The sequence below is a fragment of the Sebastes fasciatus genome, chromosome 3 (genome assembly GCF_043250625.1).
Source record: "Sebastes fasciatus isolate fSebFas1 chromosome 3, fSebFas1.pri, whole genome shotgun sequence".
In the NCBI taxonomy this organism is placed as follows: domain Eukaryota; kingdom Metazoa; phylum Chordata; class Actinopteri; order Perciformes; family Sebastidae; genus Sebastes; species Sebastes fasciatus.
The window spans coordinates 23,226,911-23,241,163 of NC_133797.1; the positions used below are offsets into that span (position 1 = coordinate 23,226,911).

The window sequence follows — 14,253 nt, forward strand, 5'->3', positions numbered from 1 at the left end:
GGGAACAGCCTTGTGTCTAGTGACAGCCCACCAAGCGTCGCGTCCCCTCGCGATAAAAAACGCCCCTGTGGACACGTACCATGTCACTCTAAAGTTGGGCTAAATTTTGGTGGGGAAAAACTGGCATGGCCATTTGTCAAGGTGTCCCTTGACCTCTGACCTCAAGATGTGTGACTGAAAATGGGTTCCATGGATACCCACGAGTCTCCCCTTTACAGACATGCCCACTTTATAATAATCCTATGCAGTTTTGGGGAAAGCATGCAGTTTTTTGAATGCAGTATACATGGGAACTTGGGATCCTTGTACCATTTTGCATCTTAACAATACAATACAATAGGTGTTTAATTCTGGCCCGCGGCCCTCCATTGAGATCCAGTTTTGGCCCTCCAAGGGAAAAGTTTGGGCACCGTTGCTGTAGACCGTCAGCACGCCGCGCACCTTCGCCCCTTCGACCCTCTCTGCTTGATGGTATGATCCTTGTCTGTCATCACCTGATTGGTCGCACGGACATCATAATACAACATTCAGTCACAGTCAGTGCATGGAGTGCCAGTGCCGCGGAGAAGATCATCCTATCATTCTGCCTTGATTCAATTAAAAAAAAAAAAAAAAAACGGCTCTCAGACGGGAGCCGGCTCTTATCGTTCACTTAAAAGAGTCAGCTCAATGAACCGGCTCTTATCGTTCACTTAGAAGAGCCGGCTCAATGACCCGACTCGTTCTGGACCGACACATCACTACGCTTTACGGTCGGAGCTCGTTCTTACAGCACCTCATCGAGATATCTCTTATTCTGTTGTGAATCTTTCCAGGTAGGATATGTCACATTTAACACATAGTTATTGTAGATGTAACACAACGCTCGACATCTTCAAGACTATCTTTACTTGTGTGCTTTGTAACAATACGCACATGTGGTAATGTATAACATGTGAATGGTGATGTGAGCTTCAGCTAGCTGATGTTAGCTCACATCAAAACAACACCTGGCTGATTTAAACTCATTTATCGGTTTCTGTTTCTCTCCTGGCACGCTGTGAATGAACCAGTCTGGTTATAGCTTTTAACTACTATACACACACGAGTATCATTGTCCTAAATCATCTGTTGAATAGCTTTAAAGCGACTCAGCCCTCACATGCTACAGTATGATAACTAACTCTTCATCTCCTTCCTTCCTGCTGACAGAGACTGAAGATGATCGAGGTGGTTTGCAACGATCGCCTGGGCAAGAAAGTCCGGGTCAAGTGCAAGTATCCTTCAGAGAAACTGGAGATTCATCCTGAATAATGAGTCCTGACACACGTGTGTGTAATAGCTGAGTCAACGTGGAGTTGATGAGGTTCAGGTTATTTATTGTTATTAAGCACAACAATTACAGAGAAGCAGTCCTTGCATCTCAGGCTCACTCCAACAATACTCATACAATAATAATAATAATAATAAATTGGACTTATATAGCGCCTTTCAGAAACCCAAGGATGCTTTACAAAGGGGGCACACAAAACCATACTAATAAATAACACAGAGGAGAAACTATAGCTAAGTAATTAAAAGAGTGATGTGTAGGAAGATCATAGGCCTTGATGAACAGGTGGTGCTTGAGGTGTTTTTTGAAAGTGTCCTGTATAAAAAGGTAAAAATACAAGAAAAAAAATTAGACTCTGACATAAAATAGTGCAGAAGTTAAAATATCCGGATGCAATATAACATATACATATAAAAAAATACAGGTTATATTTGTGGTAGACAGGTGTACAGTAATTTTCAAAATGAATGAAATGTAATGTAAACAGGAATGTAATAATGTATATGCATAAGATAGATAGATAGATAGATAGTAACTTTATTGATCCAGAGGGAAATTGAAGTTTCCAGCATCACAGTTCCATAGTGCAAAACATGTTAGTAAAAAGGCAGTAAAAAAGTTAGTAGTGCAAAGTACAAAAAAATATACCAGATACAAAAATACAAGGAGATGAGGAAAACTGTTGAAACTGAATATAGTGCAGGGTAACAGCTGTGATACACGACTATTAAAAAAAGTGAATATAGTGCAGAAGAGACTGTTAAAAATGAGTATAGTGCAGGGTAACTCCAGTAGCTCAGTCTATGAAAGTGCACTGTGTGCATTATTATCTGTCCTGCAGACCGTCCTCCTTTGTTTTGTGTCATCACGCTGCTACTTCCTTAACCGACACGTTTCAGCTCTGAGGACACCATTGGAGATCTAAAGAAGCTCATTGCTGCCCAGACAGGAACACGATTTGACAAGATTGTATTAAAGAAATGGTAAGTTGCTCGTCTGGATTACTGACCATAACAAGTGTTTCTGTGTCTCCTATTAGCAGCTAAATGTTCATCCTCTGTTCCCGCAGGTATACCATATTCAAGGACCACGTGTCTCTGGGTGACTGTATCCTTTAAACAATATTTCTAGCTGCTCTCTCACAAATCTCTCAAATCATAACATGACAAACTGCAGCCCAACAGGCAACAACAGCTGTCAGTGTGTCAGTGTGCTGACTTGACTATGACTTGCCCCAAACTGCATGTGATGATCATAAAGTGGGCATGTCTGTAAAGGGGAGACTTGTGGGTACCCATAGAACCCATTTTCATTCACATATCTGGAGGTCAGAGGCTAGTTTTTCCTCGCCAAAATTTAGCATACGTTTGGAGTGTTATTTAATCTCCTTCGCTACAAGCTAGTATGACATAGTTGATACCAATGGCTTCTTTAGATTTTCCAGTTTCATATGATACCAGTATCTTCACTCTTTAAAACTGAACCCGCTACAACCTAATAATCGCAAGTTGCGTTAAAGAAATTAGTGACATTAAATCTTCTTAACATTTTAATGCACATTTTGTAAACAAATTATAGTTGGCATAAGAAAAAGTGAAGTTTTTTCTGACATTGTGTTTATCTTTTTCTCAAATTGATAACGGGCAGTAATGCTGTTAATTTAAATTTGTCTATGACATCATTGACATTCATTCACAGCCACCGAAGAACTGCAGTTACTGTAAGAAAAGCCTCCACATTATTAGAAGTAATTATCGGCTGAAATTGCACTTTTTGGAACAATAACAATTTCCTAATTTACCAGCAGATGACAAATCAGCCTAGGAGACATTGTGCATCCCTAATCAAATCCCAACAATTAGTGAGATTCAGATTATCAATAATCTGAAATTCTGTGTACCTTTTCTTGTATTGGGCTGGAGGCAAAGGTCGAAAGGAACTTAACACCTTTGGGTAAAAAGTCCCAAACTATTTGCACTAGTAGTATCTACTTATCTGCCACTGATTTGGATGAACTGACCCTTGTAATATACTTGCAGTTGCATTTTTTAATTACTTTTGGAGATCATGTTGATTTTAAATAACATCAAAATAATGTCCTAAATTATCTTTATACTTAAAGATGAGTAAAGAAGGTATTTTTTTCCCACATGAAAACAGAAGGAGCATTTTTCTGATGCTAATCATATCATATTATTGGTAGTAAATTTGTACCAAGCAGAACTATTTCATCTTGATCTGTTGTACTTAACCACGACCTCTGCAGATGAAATCCATGATGGGATGAACCTGGAGCTGTACTACCAGTAGACCAGAGGAGGACCAAAAGTTAATGCCACACAGATGACCTTCTTCCTCGTTACACACAAGGCCTATGGAAAGGAGGCTTGGTCACGGGCGGACATGGGTCTTGGGGTATAACACATTCGCAGTGTAACTGAAGCTGCGGTCGTGCGTTGCGATTGGCTCAATTTCAGTGAGTGCAGACCAGATTTCACTGCGCATGTGTTATAGCCCCGAAGATATGACGCGTTGATGACGCGTGACCCAGCCTCCTTTCCATAGTTCTTGGTTACACACACACACACACATACACACACACAGATGGGATCGTTCGCAGGAAACCACCATGATCAGACGACACAACTAAAAGAGAGAAGGAGCAGAAAACACACACACATAGATCTCAGTTTTAGCATATGATTTTTTTATTTTTTTCCCCCCACTAATTGTGTGAAAGACATGTTGTTGTTGTTGTTGTTCTACAGTTTTTGTTTTGATATTTTGGAAATAAAGCAGATATTTACCTACTCACAAGGCTGTGTGCTTGTCGTTGTTGTCCTGTAATCTTAACTGTGACCTCTCTAAATGTCTGGGAGATATAATCAATGATAGAATAGTTTGATATGGTAATCTAAGGGAAAATAATAATAAGGTAATCTAAATCTTCCACTGTCCTCGGGTGCTCCTAACGGCATCTGCAAGATTTCACAGACCGGAGGAAAACAACCAGTCAGAACCGAGCTGGAGCCTGCCGTCTCTGAGCAGCTGTCAATCACTCACAAACTCCGATCAAACGGTCATTTAGGCAGCGCTGATCAAATATAAATCAGTATTCTGTTACTGTAATGCCTATTTCTCTCCTCAAATGTTTTCAGAAACATCTTGTAGTGTTCTGTTTAGCTGTAAAATGAGAAAGTTTGTGACCCGGTCGCCATGTTGAGATCAGTTGAGGAAATACCAAGCACCGCCCACCAGCCGGAGCAAACTTTCTAATTTTACAGCTAAAAAGTCCCTGGTCCATAAAGAAACGGTTCTCCCTCGACCTCAACCGCATCCAGCACCTTTGGGATGAATTGGAACACCAACTGCAAGCCAGGCCTCATCACCCAACATCAGTGACAACCTGAATGGGAGCAAATCCCTGCAGCCAGATCCCCAAATGTTGTGGAAATCCCTCCCAGAACAGTGGAGGTTGTCCTAGCAGCCCATTGTTTTGAAGTGAGATGTTCAACAATCACATGTGGGTGTAAAGTTCAAGTGCACGCTTTGTTACATACATGAACCAGACGTTCATCGGGTCAGCTGGACAAAAGTTTTATTCACATCACTAGACAGTCATCAGATCTCTCTCACATCCACACAGCCACACTCGTGCATATGGGTTAATGCAATCGATGGAAACCAGGTATCACATAGACCTCCAAACATACAGTGCAGGTCTTCACGTCTCCTCTGGAGCCACGTCAGCAGTAGTCAGAGTAGTCCTCCTCCACATAGTTGGCTGGAAATAACCCCACCTGGAAACGCAGGAGCAGTGCGGATAAGACAAGACGCTTCACAAACTATAAATGTTGTTTTTTAATTTTTTTTCATCTTTGCAAATCCCTCACCCGGCCGTACACCTCTCCTTTCCACCAACCGCTGTGACCTTTCTTGGAGAGGATCTTGATGGTGTCTCCTTCCTGCAGCGACAGCTCTGAGCGGTCCCTGGCTGAGAAGGCGTACCTGGCCCTCACTACGCCTAAACTCCTCAGACTGCCTCCTGTCAGACAGGGCCAACGTGGCAACACGGATAAGCCTCAAAGAATAGTCGGATATTTTGGGAAATGACCTTATTCTCTTTCTTGTCGAGAGTTTGATGAGCAACACTTCTCACCTGACTCTCGGCAAGAAAGGGAATCGGTGTATAGAGAGGTGAAGTCCCTCCCCTTTCGGTGGACCCCGTGGGACCTTATTTCGGAAAAAATATGAACGGTAGTCAACAGCGAGAGACAAATATTTTTTTGATCCTGTTTGAATTGCACCATGAATCACACACATGATGTTTGTCAATTTAAAACATAATTTCGCAAGTCAAGAAAGTTGCAGTTTGTCGTAGTATCATTTAGTATCCCTCGTCTGGAAGTCAATGGGTTTTTAGTTAGATGCCTGAAATAAGGTCTGTGGTTAAAACAAGCTGAAGAGATTTTAACGTTTTGTTCTACGATATAAAATACGTCAGTAAATATCCCTCTAGTGAATTTTGAAGCCTTTATGTGTCTTAAAAAAGGCTGTTGCTAACAAGTAGCTAAATGAGACTACTAAACGTCATCACGCCGACTCGTCCGCCTTTGCAGCCTCGTTGTGTATACTTGCGCTCATGCGACCGTGGTGTAGTTCGTTTATAGCCTAACGTTAGCTTTTTACTTCTGCCGATTCTATTCACGTTTCAAAAAGCCTAAAAGTGGTGTTCATTTGTGGAGATTATCTTGCTGAACAAAATGTTTAAGTATCATAAATGTCTGTTTGCCACAGAGCTTATTTTCTGCAATAATCTAAAAACCCGATGGAAAAATCCCTTTAGCTTTTTGTCGAGGGAACCAGGGCGACGCTAACTTCCTGGTTGACCTACAAAAATATGTCATCCCTGGAGTTCTCTATCATGTAGTTTCACAGTCTTATACTAGAACAGTTTTATGACAAACTGTGACTTTCTTGACTTGCAAAAGTATCTATTAAATTGACAAACATCATATGTGTGATTCATGGCACAATTCAAACAGTTCAAAAAAATATTTGTCTCTCGCCGTTGACTACCGTTCATATTTATTCCGAAGTAAGGTCCCATGGGGTCCACCGGAAGGGGCGAGACTTCGCCTCTCTTTTTACCAAATTGTCTAACTATTCCTTTAACGTGATCATAATAGGTAGAAGTGTGTGAAGTGACAGGAATGTACTGTACCTGGTGTTGTGTTTGGTGTGGAGTTTGGCGTGTCGTTAGGCGAGTTGCTTTGCTCTGGTTGTTTGAACGGCGTACACAGCGTGGTGTCCACATCCTTGAAGTATTCCTTCAAAGAGTTCTGCTGGTAAAACTGAATCATCTCCTGACACAGGAAGAACAACAGTAACATGTGAAACAGATGTTGGATGTGGTTTTGACATGAGGAAATAAGGTTACTGATTTCTTCTGGTCAGTGTCATCATATTTTAGCCAGATGAGGTTTGTGAAACTTACGATTAAACCCTTGAACGCTTTCTTCTCATTGATGCGGTACAGGCCTTCGGTGGACGTGATCTTAATGTGTCTGATGTCCATGTTGAACCTGGCAGAGCAAAAAGAGGGTTACAGATAAAAGAGATAACATTAAAGGAAGTCAACTGAGATAAATAACATAACAGGGAAAGGTCAGTGTGTCTGATAGATGAATGGTGTCGCTGCACCTCTCAAAAGAAGGAAAACAGACTTTTCAACTTCTGCAAAGATGAATGGCTAATGGTGACCACGGCATCTAAAAAAAACTAACTTTTTAACCAAATTTGGCCCAGTTTTAATCAGGATATCTGGCCATCTTTTGACCTGTAAATGACCAAATCAGTATTTACTGAAAGGCCATCTTCAATCTGTCAACAGAAAAGAAACTTAACATTCCTCCTGATAAAACTCTCTTTACTGATAAACCTGTGAAGGCTTACTTGATGCTGATAGCAAACTCTCCTCCATCTTTCTGCCGCACGAGGAACGTCCCATCAGACCGGGGCATCAACAGGTTCTTGGCAGCGGTTCTGTCCATGTTCCCTGCGAACCTTCAAGCACATTGAGAATCAGATTATTATTTGCTTAAAGCTGGACTCTAAAATGTCAAAGTGTCTTGTTTCAATAAAAGTTTGAAAGTAACACAGTAATAAGTAGTTTATAACAGCCTATAATGTACTTGTATGCAGCTATAAGGATATTTGTAAGTGCTTATTAATGTACAGTATTTGTCAGCAGTTATAAATTATAATATAAAGACATTCTATATTATTACAACTGTATTTTACTGTAGTGTCATTCGTTAGCTGTTTAAACACCAGCCTCCACTTAAGGGTGCCCACAGGAGGAGTTATACAAATAACAAACACTTATATCTGCTTACAACTATGATATAGTGTTGCAATAAACAATTTATTACATGTTTATTTACTGATTACAAATGCTCAATAGGGGAATGTAAACTAAAGTGCCAGCAAAGTGGTATTTATTTTTATATTATGTGACTGCCTCATCTTTGAAATGACTCTGATGATGTACGTTTTTGTTTGTAGAAAAATGATGTGGGTGAAGCTTGGTGCTGTCAGTGGGATTACTTTGTGTTTTTGTTTAATTCAACAGTGTCATATTTGATGTTACAACCAGGTGGCACCAAAGTACCTCATTTAAAGTCCTGTACATGGTGACTTTAAGGACAATACCAGTGTTTTCACAAGCTGTTTCAGATTTTATTCATTGTTATTTGCAGCAGTTTGAGTCATCTAGACCAGAGGTTCCCAACATTTTTCCTTAAGGAACCCCTTTTCTATCGTGGACTAAACTGACGACCCCTGAGACTAAGTGGCATATTTTATGGATATTTCATATTATATTCAATGCATAACAATAACAGTGCAGAATAACTGATAAACTGTACAATTAACTCAAATAATGAATGCAATAACTGCAGTAAGTTTCCGTAAAACAAGCAATTTTGTTGAATTTTGAGCAGATTATTTCCTGTGAAAATGATCATGGGTATCATGGAGATAAGTGACGAAGAACTAAAGGTTACTTTATACATGTGAAACAATGATGTGAGGTGCTAGATTCCCAAAGCTGCTTTAGAAAAACATCAGCACATTTCAGTATCTGGCTCTGTTTTTGTGGCTGTTGGTGTTTTTCTGTAACAGCTCTGTGGTGCCTGTTGCAGTTCGCTGCAATACAGGAAGAAATAAAGCTACGAGGTTACCAGGGGTTTGGTGATGTAACCTAGTTCCTGTTGATACTCACCAATTGAAGCCAGACAGGTCAGGGGTCTGCCTCTGGGAAAGGGTGAGAACGCACAGAGGTTAGATGTAAAACAAGGTCTGTGGTCATAGTGGTAACTGTTCTTCGCTTCCTATACTGCTAATGTTGGTTTCAGTTCATGAAATGGTAGCCAACGTGCAAGCAGACACATACCGTTGGACTTAAAGGGGACATACCATGAGAAACTAACTTGTTCAGTGCTTGTGCTCATACATTTAGGTATCTGGAGTGTCTACCAACCTACAAACTGTGAAATAAGACAACCCAGTCAGTTCTTTGTGGGCTGTCTAGATCAGAAAACATGTGATTCAACAAGCCATTCAGATTTGGCTCCCCTTCCTATGTCACATGTAGGCTCATTAGAATATTTAGCCCACAGCTTGAGAACTACCATTACAAAGGTGCACCATATTTTTCTCACAAGCCAATCAGAGCAGACTGGGCTTTTTCGGGAGGGGATCTTAAAGAGACAGGCGCTAAAACGGAGCGTTTCAGACAGAGGGTGAATACAGGTATATTTAGACGGACAGTATGAGAAAATAATGTGTTTTTGAATATTAAAGCATGTAAACATGTTCTAGTAGAAACCCGAAATAAAAGTATGAACCTCAAAATGAGCATGATATGTCCCCTTTAACTGAACGTCTGTCATTTGGTTGTTTTTTTGTGCTCAGGTATTTTTGCTTTTTTAAGTTTTTATGGAATTTCAGTTTCTTGGTGAGTGTTTGTTGTTTAGGATCTCATGTTGGCTGGTGGATCGTACTCACAGTGATGTAGGGCTGAACTTTTTGGCAGGGGAACCATCCCATTTGACCAACAGTCAGGTTCCTTCCCTGAGTGACACACACAAAACAACAGCAAATCACATGGACGGACAGGATGGACCACGCAGTCATTGCAACATACAAATGAATCATCAGATCGACACGAATAAGTAACTTATAAACAAACCACCACCCTAAAATAAATGACTCATATGCAGTTGATATTGATCTGAAGCAATTCATACCAAATGTGTAAGAGTGGATTACAGAGGAAGTCTTGCAAAGCGTTGCAAAGCTGTTCTATGTACTACAAGTACATAGAACAGCTTTAAAGTAAGACCAATGCAGTTCGGTTTGAGGCCTTCATCATGAAACACATTACAAACAGCATTTAACAGCATTATAATGTGTTGTCTGATGACCCTGATGAAGGCTTAAGCCAAAAGGCGTTGGTATTACAGTGAAGTTGTTCTATATACTATAAGTGTTTTGACCTCTTCAGACTTTTTCCCATCTCCTTGCACCTTGGAAGTAGGTTCTACAGTCTTGCAAAGCTTGAAACAGTATGCCAGAATAAAGTACGAAACCAGATTGCATGCGTTAGCCCTTTTACTAGAACAAAAGAGAGCAAATCTAAGATTTAAATAAAGAAAAATCTCTTTTTTCCCCTCTATTTGTGTTTATTTGTGTTCATTTAAAATGAAACTTGCACACAGCAAGAGCTAAATGAATCAAATAACTTTTAGTTACTTTAGTTAGTTGCTTGTATGTCGTAATATAGTTAAAGGCAGTGAAAGCTGGAATTGTACTTGTGAAGAAAGATTCAACATTCAAGACTTGAGCAGCTGCTGAACAGGAAGACACTTCCTCGTATTTCTTTAACAACAGCAAGTAAACAATATCTAAGCTGCTTTATCATGCAACAATGCTATGCAAAGTAGTACAAAATGCACACATCAGCCTACAAACTATAGTTTACTTTTGGAAAAATGATCTGCAACAAGGTAAATGTCATCTGATCGGTCTTTTTCACAGCAGACTTGTCATAGTAGGAAAAGCACAAGTGCTCCTAATAACATTAACGATGGCTCTGTTATATTTAAGTGTCCCTGTAAACCAGGACAGCATAACAGTGAGCCAACATCAACAATACAGGAACCTGAAACCGAAGCAGCTAAATGGAATTCAGCCATGTGTTTTGATTTATTTTCCATATCAAAACCTTTTAAATGAATCACTCACACACAGGAGGTGTGCTGGTTGGGCACGAGGGAGGAAGTGGAACGCGATACAGAGAGGAAAATGACAAAAGAGACTGAAAGACACAAAAGCATCTCACACCTACACATTAACCACAGGAAGCAAGGCTTGAAAAGACAACACAACAATGTGTGCCCCCCCCCCCAGAGTGTATACGCTTGTATTTGTTTTTTAACGCTACCTCCCACCATGGCAGGTCAACATCGGCCCGGCTCAGCTCAATGATGTCACCTTTAGAGAGGTGAAGTGGTTGGCCGAAGCCAACGGGGGGCGGCGGCAAGCCATAATACTCTTGACACACCTCCATCTTAGGAAATCCTGAGACAGAGAGTGAGGAGGAGGAAGAGGAGACGTTGAGATCTGATGCCAGAACTTTGACTCCATCAAATATTTAATTTACTCTTGAACATTTCGGAGGTTGTCTTGGAGAGTAAACATGACACTGAAGGGCTCTAATGTTTTGTTTAAGACTTTTCAAAGTAAAAAAATGTGCTGTTTAAACACATTATGTCTTACCAAGGCTGGAATGTCCGGAGGACCTCTGTGTTTTCTGCTTAAGGAACACAAGACAAAAAAAAGTTGATAAATCGTGCCTCAAGTTTGATCTATTTATATCTTTATATCTAAGTTAAAGATGACTTATTATGCTTTTGTACTTTTCACCTTTCCTTTAGTGTGCTTTTAATAGTTTTTTGTGCTTGTAAAATGTCTGCCAAGTTACAAAGCCCAAAGTCCACGCCAAAGGGAGTTATTCTCCCCCACAGAAACACTGCTCCTGAACTGCCTGAAACGCCTCGCTTGAAGTCCCGCCTTTTCCTCCGTAACATGGTGATGTCACCAAGTAACACATTTGCATAATACCTGCCTAGCGGCTACTTCGGCACGCCCTCAAACAGAGCTAGTTAGAGCGGCGCTGGAGCGGAATCCAAAGAGTTTGGTTCAGTTGACCAATCAAAACCGAGCTGACCAATCAGAGCACACTGGGCTTTTCGGGAGGGGGGGGCAGGAGTTCAAACGGAACGTTTCAGACAGAGGGTTAAAAGAGGTGCTGCAACACAGCCGGTATGAGAAAAGTAAAGCATTTTTTGAAAGCATGTTAACATGTTCTAGCAAAAACCAAAAATACAAGTATGCACCTGAAAATAAGCATAATAGGTCCTCTTTAAATAAAAATAGAGCATTAATATTGACGTGTAAAATGGTGTGCAGGGAGAGGAAAACGTTTAACAAGGGCTTAAACATCACCTTGACCTGATTAATATAAAACATATTCACAATGTCAAAGATAAATATAGTCTTACCTTCTTCACAGTACCAGCATGATCTGTAATTAGAAGAGGACAATCAATGTCAGAGAAGTGATAATTACGCAAATTCATGATAATTACACTAATCAGAAGTGTTTAAACACACACACATGCACATACACAGACCTGAGTTTCGTCCGCAGGCAGGAACTCTGCCTAAACACTCTTTATGTGCAGCCATTTTACAGCGAGTGCAGCGATAGCCCTGGTAAAATATCCCTCTGCAGACGACAGAAGGAGAGATTCAGCACCAGCGGACAAAACTTTTCAAAAAATGGAGCTAAGAGATGAAACAGAGAGAAACAGCTAGAGAGGCAAAGTACCTTAACAGCATCGAGCAGGCCTTGCAGGAGGTGGTTTCCTCAAAGCAGTGCATCTGGAAGTCATGGTTGTTGGCTGTGGAGTTATCTGGACACATATTCGACCTGCAACACATGAAGTAAAACTGTTTTGACAACGCTGGGGTAACAAGCGTTCACAGAGCTGGTTTTCACTGGCAGGTAGTTTGACTTGGGTGAAAATAAAACACTTGTTGCCCTCTGCCAAGAGAACATCTATTTGGTATTCTTGAAACTGAAAAAAACAACAGCAGCAGCAACATGAGTGCAGACTCCAAATAAAATAATCAACAAATCATGTTCATTCCCTGCAGGGTTGAGCAATCAGCAAAGCTGCAACACACAAACTAAACTGAACTTATTTAGTTTTGTTTCTCCTCTGATGTGTTTTACATGATGTAATTTACTGATTGATCATTTGAAATTAAGGATGTCCTCGACCAGAGAAATTCTTAGTCAACTGATACTTATTTGATTTTATCGACTAATCAATTAGTTGATTAAATCAACAGATCTGTAAAACTAAGTTTTTCCACAAAGAATCACACATAAGCACAATTTAAAATCTATATTTGATCAACTTAAACCTGTGATAACTGACAAATCTTTTGCCACTTGGAGGCAGGGGAAACAAGCAATGAACAAAGAAGTCACAAGACAAATGTGAGTCTAATTTGTATTCTCTTTTAGCTCTGTTTTTGGTCTCCACCAACACCTGAGGGGAATATCTTGCTGCTAAATGCTCCATTTAAATCTAGGTGACAATCTGGTGACAATCCTCTGTGACAGGACAGCGTCGACAGCGTGACGGCTATGACCGTCGCCTCTCCTGTATTCATTGTATACTAACGTTTGTATTTCTCACTATGACTCAGTTAAAATCTTTAAATTTGCAGATGACACCACCGTGACGGGTCTGATCTCTTGTAATGATGAAAGAGCTTACAGAGCAGAAGTCTCCTCACTAGTTGAGTGGTGTGCTAATAACAACTTAATCTCAAACATCTCTAAAACCAAGGAGATGGTTGTTGACTTCCCCAAAAACACAGATGAGCTTCAGCCCCTAAATTGGGCATACACTGTACGATTTTAGAAATGTTGTTGTGTAATTCCTACTCCTACTGTACGACTAGATCGTTTGCAATGTAAAGCCAAAGCTCATGATTTATGTGCTCACACCGTACGATCCGATCGTTAGCCACTGCGGAAAAATGTGTTTCAAAGCTCTGAGGCAGGTAAAGTTTGTTTGCTATAGCAGAGGTCTGTACGGGTCATAATGCTAACTGTGCCATCCTGTCTGCTGAAACATCTAAGAACAAGAGGTGCCGGCGTATATGGATTCGCAGGTGAATGAAATGTCAATGTTGGCCATATTGAAAGAAAGAAAGCCCAACAACGATGTTATTTCTGCGACAACTCAGGAAGTTTAAGGTATCAACGGCAGGGATGTGTGATAGAGAGCGTTGTCACATTCTCTATCACAGTGTTGTATAGAAACTGCTCAGCGATGACAGAAAGGAGCTTAATAAGGTAGTAAAAGCAGCATCAAAAATCTTTGGTCAAGATTTGCCAAGTATCTGTGATATTTATAACTCTTGCATGCTCAGGATGGGTCTGAAAATGATCAGAGACCCCTCTCATCCAGCCAATGCCCTTCAGGGAAAAGGTTGCATAATATCAAAGATGCTCTGCAAGCATGGTTTGAAATGGTATACACTTCCTGTCTCCTAAGTGGGCGTGGCCATGCCATGTGGATGGATGAAAGCAGATTAGATTATATTTGCATATTGTATTTATATTTTCTTTTGCCTACCTTTTAGATTTAACACAGATAAAAGCCATATTTAGCATCATGAAAATTAGCTAGCTAATAGGTTTGCTAAGGCGTTAGTTGCCAGATCTCGTGTGTTGCTGAAACAGAGAAAGGTCTCGTACAAAGTAAAATTTTCTCCTGATTTGTCTGTCTGAA

At 40.4% G+C, this 14,253-nt stretch overlaps 2 protein-coding genes across 7 annotated transcripts in view; one reads left to right on the plus strand and one right to left on the minus strand.

The window, feature by feature from the left end:
* The first annotated feature begins 671 nt into the window (after positions 1–671).
* ubl5 (ubiquitin like 5) lies at positions 672–4,129 on the plus strand. The gene is made up of 5 exons (XM_074629710.1): positions 672–815; positions 1,192–1,256; positions 2,212–2,295; positions 2,382–2,419; positions 3,579–4,129. Exons 2-5 carry the CDS (start codon positions 1,201–1,203, stop codon positions 3,620–3,622), a joined length of 222 nt encoding a protein of 73 aa, XP_074485811.1. The 5' UTR covers positions 672–815; positions 1,192–1,200; the 3' UTR covers positions 3,623–4,129.
* Positions 4,130–4,893: 764 nt separating this feature from the next.
* vav1 (vav guanine nucleotide exchange factor 1) overlaps positions 4,894–14,253 on the minus strand; it is a 37,975-nt gene continuing 28,615 nt past the window's right edge. For 4 of the 6 annotated variants that reach the window (XM_074629705.1, XM_074629703.1, XM_074629702.1 and 1 more), the window contains 12 exons: positions 12,270–12,371; positions 12,073–12,167; positions 11,941–11,963; positions 11,156–11,192; positions 10,821–10,957; positions 9,383–9,448; positions 8,598–8,629; positions 7,268–7,378; positions 6,810–6,897; positions 6,537–6,678; positions 5,206–5,357; positions 4,894–5,112 (listed from right to left, as the gene is read on the minus strand). In XM_074629705.1, the coding sequence (XP_074485806.1) occupies positions 5,059–5,112; positions 5,206–5,357; positions 6,537–6,678; positions 6,810–6,897; positions 7,268–7,378; positions 8,598–8,629; positions 9,383–9,448; positions 10,821–10,957; positions 11,156–11,192; positions 11,941–11,963; positions 12,073–12,167; positions 12,270–12,371 (1,039 nt within the window). In that variant the 3' untranslated portion in view covers positions 4,894–5,058. The remainder of the gene's footprint in view (positions 5,113–5,205; positions 5,358–6,536; positions 6,679–6,809; positions 6,898–7,267; positions 7,379–8,597; positions 8,630–9,382; positions 9,449–10,820; positions 10,958–11,155; positions 11,193–11,940; positions 11,964–12,072; positions 12,168–12,269; positions 12,372–14,253) is intronic. The other 2 variants (XM_074629704.1, XM_074629706.1) reach the window with 2 other exon arrangements.